The sequence below is a fragment of the Haematobia irritans genome, chromosome 1, assembly GCF_050003625.1.
Source record: "Haematobia irritans isolate KBUSLIRL chromosome 1, ASM5000362v1, whole genome shotgun sequence".
NCBI classification, from domain to species: domain Eukaryota; kingdom Metazoa; phylum Arthropoda; class Insecta; order Diptera; family Muscidae; genus Haematobia; species Haematobia irritans.
Genome location: NC_134397.1, coordinates 250,646,425 through 250,660,156, shown reverse-complemented (window position 1 = coordinate 250,660,156; position 13,732 = coordinate 250,646,425). Strand labels below are relative to the sequence as shown.

General features: G+C 28.9%; 1 protein-coding gene across 1 annotated transcript in view; it reads right to left on the bottom strand.

Moving 5' to 3' along the window:
* Nucleotides 1-11,283: 11,283 nt before the first annotated feature.
* Stat92E (Signal transducer and transcription activator Stat92E) overlaps nucleotides 11,284-13,732 on the bottom strand; it is a 157,595-nt gene continuing 155,146 nt past the window's right edge. Inside the window, exon 13 of the mRNA XM_075289004.1 lies at nucleotides 11,284-12,297. Coding sequence (XP_075145119.1) covers nucleotides 12,243-12,297 — 55 coding nt within the window. The 3' untranslated portion in view covers nucleotides 11,284-12,242. The remainder of the gene's footprint in view (nucleotides 12,298-13,732) is intronic.

Below are 13,732 nucleotides of genomic sequence, written 5' to 3'. Positions count from 1 at the left end.
GGATACAACATTTGTATGGGCTATCCAGAACATCGTTGCACTGGTGTTCTATCCAGAACATCTCATCAGTACAAGTCGCGCCGATCTTGCCAGATTGTGTTTTGATAAAGTGACGCTTCATCGATTCACAATAGCACTTTATTGTGACTAATTTATCGAAAAACATGAAATTCAAAGTGGTATAGTGTCATAAATAATCGCAGCAGTAAATATTTATTACTAATTGGAGCATTTCATACATTAAAAATGCAAGATTTCACTTCTTTTCTGTGATTGTTTTTGAACAGCTGATGACAGTGTTGCATATTTTTGGAGATGTCCTGGATAAACGAGTACTCTGTTTTATTTTAGTCCATGACTGCTTAAGGTATCCAGTGCTAAAAGAAAACACCCCGTATTGTTGCACTGGTATTCTTGCCAGATTGTGTTTTGATAAAGTGACGCTTCATCGATTCACAATAGCACTTTATTGTGACTAATTTATCGAAAAACATGAAATTCAGTGTCATAAATAATCGCAGCTGTAAATATTTATTACTAATTGGAGCATTTCATACATTAAAAATGCAAGATTTAACTTCTTTTCTATGCACGGACGAAAAAGACTGTTTTTCATATGTTTAGGTGTAAAAATTATATGCTTGGAACTGAAATATTTTAACACAATATTTTTATGTGCAAGCCTATAATGTTCATAAACTAGCATAACATGTTTGGGACATAAAATGTTTGTAAATATAATATGCTTAGATGCAAACATATATTAATTTAGAAATAGCCTATAAACATATATGTGTTTAGAAAGAGAGACCTAGAGAGTATGCTGCAAGTAAAATAATGGAAGTAACCAATTGGCGCCTTAAAAATATATCCACACAAAGAAAATTTCATTAAAATTTTTTCTACCAATGTATGCCCTAATTTGAAACATTTGAACAATACAAACAATATTTTGTTTGGACCAATCCTGAAAATATATATGCTTGAAGCAAAATGTGTTTGGGGTATATGTTACAGAAGCGATTTTTTTCGAGGGTGTAATTGTTTTGAAACAGCTATTGACAGTGTTGCATATTTTTGGTGATGTTCTGAATAAGCGAGTACTCTGCTTTCTTTTAGTCCTTCACGGCTTAGGGTATCCAGTGCTAGAAAAAAACCCCCCTATAGTATCCACATTAAAACGATACTAATGTTAAAATTTACTAGATACTAGGTGACAAATCTTAATTCATCGAGCTCTATCGATCGACTGAAATGGAAACAAACAGCTGAATTTATTAACAAAAATCAGCTGTTTTTATGCATTTCGGTCGATCGATAGAGCTCGTTCGACTTAAATAAACAGGCTGGAAATCTTTGTGCTTACGATAGTATTTTTTTTCAGTGTATCATCATAATAATTGAGACTTGTGATTTTGAATAATTTAAATACATTTATATACAGTAATCCCTCGATTTACGTCGTGATTGGTTCCGGAATTTGACGACGTTAATCGAAACGACGTAAACCGAATTAAAAATTGCTCATACTTCTCCTAAGTCCATTTATGTATGTATGTGCGTGTACATAATAAAAAACTTCAACAATAAAGGTAATTCAGTAATTTCAGTAAGAATTTCAGAAAAAAAAAAATTTTTCGATATCATCATCGTTAATACTTATTTTACTTATGGAAGGTGTTTCTGATAAACGCAAATCGAAGTTAGATGGAACAAAAAATTTGACGACGTAAATCGAAACAACGTAAACCGAGACGACGTAAAACGAGGGATTACTGTAAATACATTTCTATAAATATTCCATATTTTTTATCTCATCATACTTAGTGATGTTCCCTCCCGAATATTTATTTATTATATTGTGTTTTTCTTTGTAGAAATTTTGACTCCTTGAAACAGGATATTCGTTATCGATCTCACAGGTATAGGTATACATATATGAGTCTATATATATAAATTTTTATTCATTCTGTATATATACTTCAAATTTTATAAATTCACAGTATTTCTTTTTTCGTTTTCTTTTTTTGTGTATTTTTAAACATAAACATCTAATGGATATTCGTTGTCATTTTAAACTAGTTTTCATTTTCATTTTTTTTTTTTACATTTTTAGGCGACAACTCCAAATTAATGCTATATAGTTGTAGCTAAAAATATTTAAATATTATTTTCTGTTATACTTTCAAATATATTTTAGTTTTTGTCATTTACATGAGTATCTTAATTATAAACAACATTCTCTTTTTGTTTATTTGTTACTGTAAGTAGATATTCTAAATTTATTCTATAATTGTATATGGGATTAGTTTAACAAACAAGCCATATAAGAGAGTGAGAGAGACATACAAAATCATTCACAGTAAAAAACATTCACATTTAGTTCTATTCTAAATATAGGTGGGGTATGTAAATATGCACAATACACACATTTATAGATAGGTATTGTGATGAAAAAGAGTAGTATATGCGTTTGTAATATTTCGTCAATGGTACACTTTTTGTAAATAATTTACGTGTCCATATTGTGTAAAATGTTTTGCGTATATGTTTATAGGAATTAATATATATATGCATTAAAATTCATTACATTTTTATACAGTAAGAAATACGATCAATATTAACCCTGTATTAGTGCGTTATAATTACAATAAAAATTCAAAATTGAAAAAATTTAAATTGAAGGAATCCGAACAGAGAATGAAGCCGCCGAGTCGCGCCGCCGATTTCAGTCGCCGCCGACGATTTTTGACCAGTCGACGCCGCCGCCGAATATATCGACTCATCTCGACTCAAATTTAGCCGCCAATTAATCAAAAATATCGATTTAAATCAGAAAAATGTATTACTAATTGTCGTATTTTATTCCAAAATTTTGAACCTTCCACCCACAATCAATCTATTTCACACTGCTATAATAACTTTGCAAAAAAATTTGCTCAGAAAATTTGAAGTCAATGTAAATTTGATTGTAAGATTGGTTGTACAACTAATCTCATTACCATTCGAATAACTTCAAATTGATTTTATAATGGATAATTGTCCACCGCCGAATGGACAAATCTATATCGGCTTAGCCGTCAAGCCGCCGCCGCCGGAGACAAAAATTTAGTGTCAGCCGCCGCCGACAAAAAAGGGTCGGCTTCATTCTCTGAATCCGAATGGTTAGTAGATTAATTGTACAAATAATCTTATAAATATGCGCTTTTTATATTTTAGAAGCTTATTTTCTGCAACTCACAATTTAAAACAGACCAACATTGCATTTCAACGTTGGCTAATATTGAGAACTCTCGGCGGCTTTAGTCCCGTAATGTTGTCTTATTCCAGGGGATTCCAAATCATTGATTTACTTTCAAAAGCGGATATATTAGGATAGCCAAAATTTCTCAAATAAACCCTGTCGTTCGAAGAGCTCCATTACACTAGATGCACCTAAATTAGGGACTCGACTCTCTTAAACTATACTTTTTTTTATAAATTCAAACATTTTTCCAATGTCGACTTTTTACTTTTCGACTTACGGCCGGTTTCATGTAGCTCCGTTAGGCTTTAGCTGCCAGTTAACAGAAAGTAAATTGCAAATATTTTCTCTCCGGTTAATTTTAACTGAAAAATTTTCGTCAGTTAAGTTCCTAACGGGCCTATTGAATATAAAGACAAGATGACAGCTTTGTCTATAATACGGTTTAAAAGTTGGTTAGTTAACGGAACACTAACGGAGCTTTATGAAAATGGGAGTTATTGATATTATTATTAATTGATACTATTAATTTTTGTAATTGATTTTTATTTTAATTAAAAAATGTATTGAATCAATTAAACTTTTAATTGAGTATTTTTTAAAACTCAATTAAGACTTTAATTGGAAAAATTTTCGTGAATTTTTTTTTCTGTGTGCAGAGACCCATTATTGTCGGCGACAGCTGACACTAATTTTTTATGACTCCGGCGGCTTGACGGCTAAATTTATATATTCTGCGGCGGACAATTATCCACTATAAAATCAATTTGAAGTTATCCGAATGGTAATGAGATAAGTTGAAATTTCATTGAAACTTTCTGAGCTAAATTTTTGCAAAATTACTATGGCAACTTGATACTGATTGATTGATTGAGTGGAAGGTTCGAAGGTCGGTGTTGCCAGATTGCATTTTGATAAAGTGACGTGTTTTCGATTCATGAAATTGAAAGTGGTACAGTGTCATAAATAATCACAGCAGTAAATATTTATTCCTTGTTGAGATTTTCATACCTTAAAAATGTACGATTTCACTTGTTTTCTGTGATTGTTTTTAAACAGCTGATGACAGTGTTGCATATTTTTGGGGATGTTCTGGATAAACGAGTACTCTGTTTTCTTTTAGTCCGTCAATGCTCAGGGTATCCAGTGATAAAAGAAAATAGTCCTATTGTCAGATAGCATTTTGATAATAGGGCTGTTATATTTTAGTACGGGGTGCAACATTTGTATGGGCTATCCAGAACATCGTTGCATTGGTGTTCTATCCAGAACATCTCATCAGTGCAAGTCGCGTAGGGGTTGCCACATTGCATTTTGATAAAGTGACGCTTTTTAGATTCACATTAGCAATTTATTGTTACTAATTTAAGGTGAGTATTAAGTTCGAGTATAGCCGCTAAAGTGAAAATTAAATCAGTAAAAAAAGGCATACAATTGTACATATTTGTTGCAAATTTTATTATAACTTGCTGGGGAATAGCCCAAAGCAAGTTTTCACAAAGTTTGTATTCCTTAAAGTGGATTATTAAAGAAAAGTAATCGTGAAAAAATTACGATTTTAAGATGGGTATTAAGTTCGAGTTTAGCCCCTAAAATCACCATTTTTCACGATTACTTTTTGTTTGTATTCCTTAAAATGGATTATTTTTGAGGAATACAAACTTTGTGAAAATTTGCTTTGAGCTATTCCCCATCAAGTTATAAAAAAAAAAAACAGGTAAGGAAAGTCTAAAGTCGGGCGGGGCAGACTATATTATACCCTGCACCACTTTGTAGATCTAAATTTTCGATACCATATCACATCCGTCAAATGTGCTATATATAAATGTTTGTCCCAAATACATACATCACTCGATTTGGACAGAGTTTGATAGACTTTTACAAAATCTATAGACTCAAAATTTAAGTTGTCTAATGCACTAGGGTGGAACACAATTTTAGTAAAAAAAACTTATTATACCCTGTACCACAGTAGTGGTGAAGGGTATAAATATGGGAAACATTTAAATCTGAAGCAATTTTAAGGAAACTTCGCAAAAGTTTATTTATGATTTATCGCTCGATATATATGTATTAGAAGTTTAGGAAAATTAGAGTCATTTTTACAACTTTTCGACTAAGTAGTGGCGATGTAACAAGGAAAATGATGGTATTTTGACCATTTTTGTCGAAATCAAAAAAACATATATATGGGAGCTATATCTAAATCTGAACCGATGTCAACCAAATTTGGCACGCATAGCTACAATGCTAATTCTACTCCCTGTGCAAAATTGCAACTAAATTGGAGTTAAAAATTGGCCTCTGTTGTCATATGAGTGTAAATCGGGCGAAAGCTATATATGGGAGATATATCTAAATCTGAACCGATTTCAACCAAATTTGGCACGCATAGTTACAATGCTAATTCTACTCCCTATGCAAAATTTCAACTAAATCGGAGTAAAAAATTGGCCTCTGTGGGCAAATGAGTGTAAATCGGGCGAAAGCTATATATGGGAGCTATATCTAAATCTGAACCGATTTGGCTGATATTTTGCAAGTTTTTCGATACTCATAAAATATTCGGATGTACAGAATTTGAGGAAGATCGGTTGATATACACGCCAATTATGACCAGATCGGTGAAAATATATATTGCATCTATATCTAAATCTGAATCGATTTTTTCCAAAATCAATAGGGATCGTCTTTGAGCCGAAACAGGACCCTATACCAAATTTTAGGACAATCGGACTAAAACTGCGAGCTGTACTTTGCACACAAAAATACATCGACAGACAGACAGACAGACAGACGGACATCGCTAAATCGACTCAGAATTTAATTCTAAGCCGAATATAACAAATATAACAAGAAAATAAAATCTGCAACAAATATATATAAAAAAAATAAAATCTGTAACAAATATGTATAATTTTATGACTTTTTTACTGATTTAGTTTTCACTTTAGCGATTTTAGAGGCTAAACTCGAACTTAATACCCTCCTTTATCGAATAACATGACCAGAGAATGAAGCCGACCCATTTTTGTCGGCGGCGGCTAACACTACATTTTTGCCTCCGGCGGAGGCGGCTTGACGGCTAAGCCGATAAAAAATTGTATGTTCGGCGGCGCAAAATTATCTATTATAAAATCAATTTGAAGTTTTCCGAATTGTAATGAGATTAGTTGTACAACCAATCTTGCAATCAAATTTACATTTCATTCAAATTTTTTGAGCTAAATTTTTGTAAAACTATTATAGAAACTTGATACTAATTGATTGAAATTGGAAAGTTCAAAATTTTGGCAAAAACTATAACAAATATTATTAAATTTTTCTGATATAAATCAATATTTTAGATTAATTGGCGGCTAAATTTGAGTCGAGATGAGTCGACATATTCGGCGGTGGCGTCGACTGCTAAAAACGGGTCGGCGACGGCTAAAATCGGCGGCGCGACTCGGCTTCATTCTCTGAACATGACAATAACATTCAGTGTTAAAAAGAAAACAGCCCTAATGTGACGTTTCATTCATTCACAATAGCTATTTATTGTGATTATTTTCTCCAATAACATGAAATGTGTTACAAATAATCACCCAAAAAAATGTATACAACTATTAATATTTTTAGTTTTTGTGACCATAAAATTAGATTTTATTTCAAAACTAGGCTTTTTTATGAAAACCGGCTGAACCGGTTATGCCGGATTATGCACCATCCACAGAAAAACTGACTTTTTGATCACTCTAAGGCCAGGTTTCTCAATGTCTTGTTATTATTTATCCTCCCGATAAAACTGCTGATCTCGTATAGAATTTTTACTAACCGGTAGTTTATCGTCTGATTTAGCGTTAATCGAAGGATGAGAAACAGGCCATTACCCTACCACACTCGAGAATACATCCTTATCGGCTGGAACAAAACGTTGAGTGCTTAATTATCCCTGCTAGCGGCAGTCGTATGTGGAATTTAAAGATAGTGCTGGAGATCACCACTGTCTGACATATATCTACATATCTTCAACTTCACCCCTCCTGAAGGTGTTGAGATTGTACCATATGAATCATGGCATCTGAGGCCTATATTGATGATATCTGAGGTCGGTTACCCATCTACCTTGCAGAATCGACGGAGTAAAAATTCAATTACATATTATTAAATCAGTATCTCCTGGGGTTCATGTAGCTGTAACCATCCAAAGAACCATCTTGTGGATAAACAACCATCTCCCAGGATTGCAACCGGAATTCATACTGTAGTTTAAACTACAAGATCAATCCAGTCCCGGGAGTCCGACTACCGATCACATCGCAGAAAGAAGGAAACCTATCGATGGCCACATTTCACGCATTATCTTTTCGGTTGCCCGGCAAAACCTACTGGACACAGCACCAGATCACTCTGGACGCGTACCACTTAAGTCTCAGATGTCCTCGATCTGGACACAAGCTAATGTACTAATAGAGCAACACAAAATGAGAGATAACACAATACAATGTTACTACAACCACAGGATAATTTGTAAAGAAATCCATCAAAATAAAATTTTAACAAATAATTATTTAACATTCCAAAATGATGTTTTTGGCATATACTTAACTATAAATATGTATTTATTAGTGTATAGATCACAACCAAAATTACGTAGTATGTACGTATGTATGTACGTATGGGTAATGTTGAAGAAAAAACATGCTATATCTTTTAAATAATTTAATAACATGCAATATTAATCGTTTCGACATTTATAATGAAAAAAAAAAATTCAAACTGTGTAAAAAAATTTAAACTGTAATGTTTAAGGTTTTGAAAATTGTGTATACCGGAGGAATTTTGACTTAGTATCAATATTTAATCAAACTTAATAACACCATTATTGGCGATAATCGTTGTATAGTATATAATCAGATTTTTTTAAGTCAGTTTTTAACATTTAAGAACAAAAGTTTTTGTTTTATGGTAAAATGTTTTTTTTTTATTATTCATTTACGATAAGTATGAATAGATATAATTCAATCACAATAATATAAATTTGTAGTCTCTTGAAAAACTTTGCATACTTTTAGGCATACAAATTTTAATAGTGTTCTCTTACACAGGGAGCCACCGTGGTGCAATGGTTAGCATGCCCGTCTTGCATACACAAGGTCGTCGGTTCCGATTCCTGCTTCGACCCAACACCAAAAAGTTTTTCAGCGGTGGATTATCCCAACTCAGTAATGCTGTTGACATTTTTGAGTACTTCAAAGCTTCTCTAAGTGGTTTCACTGCAATGTGGAACGCCGTTCAGACTCGGCTATAAAAAGGAGGTCCCTTGTCATTGAGCTTAACATGGCATCGGCCAGCACTCAGTGATAAGAGATAAGTTCACCAATGTGGTATCACAATGGACTGAATATGTAGTCAAAGTGCACCTGATACATCGGGCTGCCACCTAACCTAACCTAACCTTACCTACACTGAAAATCATTGTTCAATTAAAAATTCAATGTAAATCTGCATTAAAAGTAAGTGTTTTAATCATTTTCCATGATGTTTAAGGATATGAAACCAGAATCATACGCACACTATCAATCATCCAGTTAACCTCGTACAACTTATTTGGCCCAGTTTTGCACCATTTTTTGTAAGTCAAGACCTTTTTTAGCTTCCGTCAAACAAGGGTTTTTTTTAAAATTGGAAACAAACAATTTTTGCGCGGAACCAAATCGGGAGAATAGGGTGTATAGGGCAGCATTCTGTAGCAAAAATAAAACAAATGATTCGATGCTCCAAACAATATTTGCTATAGAAATAAAATTTTGACAAAATTTTCTATAGAAATACAATTTTAAATTATAAATTAAAAAATCAAATAAAAACTAATAAAATTTTGACAAAATTTTCTACAGAAATAAAATTTTGATAAAATGTATTATAGAAATAAAATTTTTACAAAATTTTCTATAGAACTAACATTTTGACAAAATTTTTTATAGAAATAAAATTTTGATAAAATTTATTATAGGAATAAAATTTTTACAAAATTTTCTATAGAAATAAAATTTTGAAAACATTTTCTATAGAAATAACATTTTGACAAAATTATCTATAGAAATAAAATTTTGACAAAATTTTCTATAGAAATAAAATTTTGACAAAAATTTCTATAGAACTAAAATTTTGACAATATTTTCTATAGAAATAAAATTTTGACAAAAATTTCTATAGAACTAAAATTTTGACAATATTTTCCATAGAACTAAAATTTTGACAAATTTTTCTATAGAACTAAAATTTTGACAAAATTTTCTATAGAAATAAAATTTTGACAAAAATTTCTATAGAACTAAAATTTTGACAATATTTTCTATAGAACTAAAATTTTGACAAATTTTTCTATAGAACTAAAATTTTGACAAAATTTTCTATTGAAATAAAATTTTGACAAAAATTTCTATAGAACTAAAATTTTGACAATATTTTCTACAGAAATAAAATTTTTACAAAATATTCTATAGAACTAAAATTATGACAAAATTTTCTATAGAAATAAAATATTGACAAATTTTTCTATAGAACTAAAATTTTGACAAAATTTTCTATGGAAATAAAATTTTGGCATAATTTTCTATAAAACAAAATTTTGACAAAATTTTCTACAGAAATAAAATTTTGATAAAATTTTTTATAGAAATAAATTTTTTACAAAATTTTCTATAGAAATAAAATTTTGACAACATTCTCTATAGAAATAAAATTTTGATAAAATTTATTATAGGAATAAAATTTTTACAAAATTTTCTATAGAAATAAAATTTTGATGAAATTTTCTTTAGAAACAAAATTTTGACAAAATTTTCTATAGAAATAAAATGTTGACAAAATTTTCTATAGAAACAAAATTATCTATAGAAATAAAATTTTCTATAGAAATAAAATTTTGATAAAATTTTCTATAGAAATAAAATTTTGACAAAATTTTCTATAGAAATAAAATTTTGACAAAATTTTCTATAGAAATAAAATTTTGATAAAATTTATTATAGGAATACAATTTTTACAAAATTTTCTATAGAAATAAAATTTTGAAAACATTTTCTATAGAAATAACATTTTGACAAAATTATCTATAGAAATTATATTTTGACAAAATTTTCTATAGAAATAAAATTTTGACAAAAATTTCTATAGAACTAAAATTTTGACAATATTTTCTATAGAACTAAAATTTTGACAAAAATTTCTATAGAAATAAAATTTTGACAAAAATTTCTATAGAACTAAAATTTTGACAAATTTTTCTATAGAACTAAAATTTTGACAAAATTTTCTATAGAAATAAAATTTTGACAAAAATTTCTATAGAACTAAAATTTTGACAAAATTTTCTATAGAAATAAAATTTTGACAAATTTTTCAATAGAACTAAAATTTTGATAAAATTTTCTATAGAAATAAAATTTTGACAAATTTTTCAATAGAACTAAAATTTTGACAAAATTTTCTATGGAAATAAAATTTTGGCATAATTTTCTATAAAACAAAATTTTCTACAGAAATAAAATTTTGATAAAATATTTTATAGAAATACAATTTTTACAAAATTTTCTATAGAAATAAAATTTGACAACATTTTCTATAGAAATAAAATGTTGATAAAATTTATTATAGGAATAAAATTTTTACAAAATTTTCTATAGAAATAAAATTTTGACAAAATTTTCTAAGAAATAAAATTTTGATGAAATTTTTCTTAGAAATAAAATTTTGACAAAATTTTCTATAGAAATAAAATTTTGACAAAATTTTCTATAGAACATTTTTAGGGAATATGAAATTGGCTAATTAAAAACTGGCAACGTTTGAATTCGTTAAACAAATAGTTGAGAGTAATTGCCGCAGGAATAGCGACAGCATCCAAAAACTTTATTTCGCTAAGCAATTTACTTTCATAAAACTAAGCTTTTTGAATTCGAATTCCGAATTATATATTTTTTGTAAATTTTTAATTCGGTCACTAAAACATTGTAATAAATATGATAATTAAGAAAATAAATAAACATATGTTTTTTTTTGTATTTTATATCACTTTTTATTATTGTTTAATTTTAAAATAATCATTAAAACAAATGAGTTTATTAAAATATAGTTTTACGCATTTATAGAGATAGGATTAAAATAATGAAAATACAAATATTTATTAAGAATATATATTTGCTTTTTATTTTAATATTATTCATTATTTTAGTTTATATTTTTTTGCTGGGGAAGGGGAGGAAGAAGGGGTGTTTCAAAAACAATTAAAGTTTTTTTTTTTATGTAGAAGAGAATTGCAGTGAAACGAAATTCTTTCGTCAGCATGGATGGATAAAATTGAGAGGTTAAGAAATAGAAAGCGTTGTATGCTTTAAAAATAGATCTTAGCAATTAAAAGCAATTTTTAATTAACATATATATTAAAACTCAAAATCTATGGGTTTTCTTTAACTGGTACATAATATTATCGTTATCATTAAAATTTAGTAAGTTTCTTATATGTGTGTGTGTGTGTATGAATGTATGTTGACTTGTAGTTTAATGACTTTGACGTTTATCTAATGGGGTAGTTTCTTTTTCTTGTTCATCTTCTACTTCTGTTGTCTTATCCATGCCATATTAGAGGTGCATACATCTATTGAATTGTATGTATGTATATTTTATAGTTATTTATATATTATATTGTTATTATTATTTTCATTTATTTTTTTATCAAGATATCCTTTTGTAAAATATATGACATAAAATATTGTTTGTATTCAAAATACGTTTAGTTTTCCTTAAAAAGGGCATTTTTTCTTTCACTTTTTTCACTAAATATTAATTTCTTTTCTTTGTTTTTTTTTTTAACAAAACAAAAAATATGGTTTTTTTGTTGTGTTTAAAATATAAAAAAAATAATAAATTTTGTATGTGGTTGTATGTGTATATGTAAATATATATATATATAACTATATGTAGCATTATCCATAAGTTTTTGTTTTTATTTTTAATTAGGGTTTCCGTATAATATGGATTCAAAGTCCGTAAAATTTAGGTTCTCACTGTAAAAAAAAATAATAAAATGAAGAAATTAAAAGAAATAAAAAAATGAAACATTAATTACAAAAGATATATAAATTCAAAGTATTTGCATAAACAATCATTAATATAGAGAATCTACAGATAATGGAACAATATTCACAAAAACCATATACAATAGATTGTAAAAGCTAAGAAATCCACAAAGATGTTATTAGAGAACTGTTTACCATATTTTTTTGATTTTATTAATACAATATAATTAATTAATATAATACGTAAAAAATTGTTTTTGCCAATCCTATAGGGAATTCGTTGTACAAGACTAACGCCCTTGCACTGTACCATTAAACCGATGGAGAAAGAAAAGAAAAGAAAGCAATTTCGGCCAACATTTTAGGGATTTTGGATATATAAAATACCACTTCTTTACAACAAAGGTGTCCTAAAAAGGCACAAGACTGATATAGCTGTCTTTTGGCACATACTACGTTATAGCTATATATGGAACTACTATGAAGCCTGAAAGTAGGCAATGATTTTTGACATTTATAAGATCCATTTTTATACCCACCACCATAGAATGGTGATGGGGGTATAATAAGTTTCGTCATTCCGTTTGTAACACATCGAAATATTGATTTCCGACTACATAAAGTGTATATATACTTGATCAGGGATAAATAAAAACAGTCTGTCCGTCTGTGTGTTGTAATAACGCTACAGTCTTCAATAATGAAGCAATCGTGCTGAAATTTTGCACAATCTCGTCTTTTGTCTGCAGGCAGGTCAAGGTCGAATATGGACTATATCGGTCCATATTCGTATTTGTGGTCCTAAAATACCTCGGTCTAGAGGTATTTTAGGACCACAAATACGTGTATCGGTCTATGTTTTGATATAGCCCCCATATAGACCGATCTCCCGCTTTTACTTCTTGTGCTTCTGGAAACTGTAGTTTTTATTTAATTTGCATGAAATTGAAAATCTGAAAGTTTTTTATGACTATAAATAGGTGTGCTGTTTTAATTTTTAATTCTTTGTGATGGGCTATTTTTTGGTCATTTTTTTGAAGATGCAAATAAAATAATTTTATTTCATTACTTCCTGGACGTTTCGTCGGCCTTTTTCCGACTTTTCAACAGTGTTTTTATTGATACATATTTTTTTTTAAATTTATTTCAAACAATCAATTTTTAATCATACCAAAAGCACAAAGTCAGATAAGAAAGTAATTGAAAATAGTTACGTTTTTAATTAAAAAAGAATAATTGAGTTTTGCAATCAACATCAATTAAATTTTTAATTGAATCAATTCAAAAAAATTATTATTGAAATTTTCAAATGAAACCAATTAATTTTTTAATCAAATATTTTTTTATGTCCAATAAAAACTGTGATTCATACTATCATTTTCGTGATTGAAGACATTTCAATTGAAAAATTAATTGGATCAAG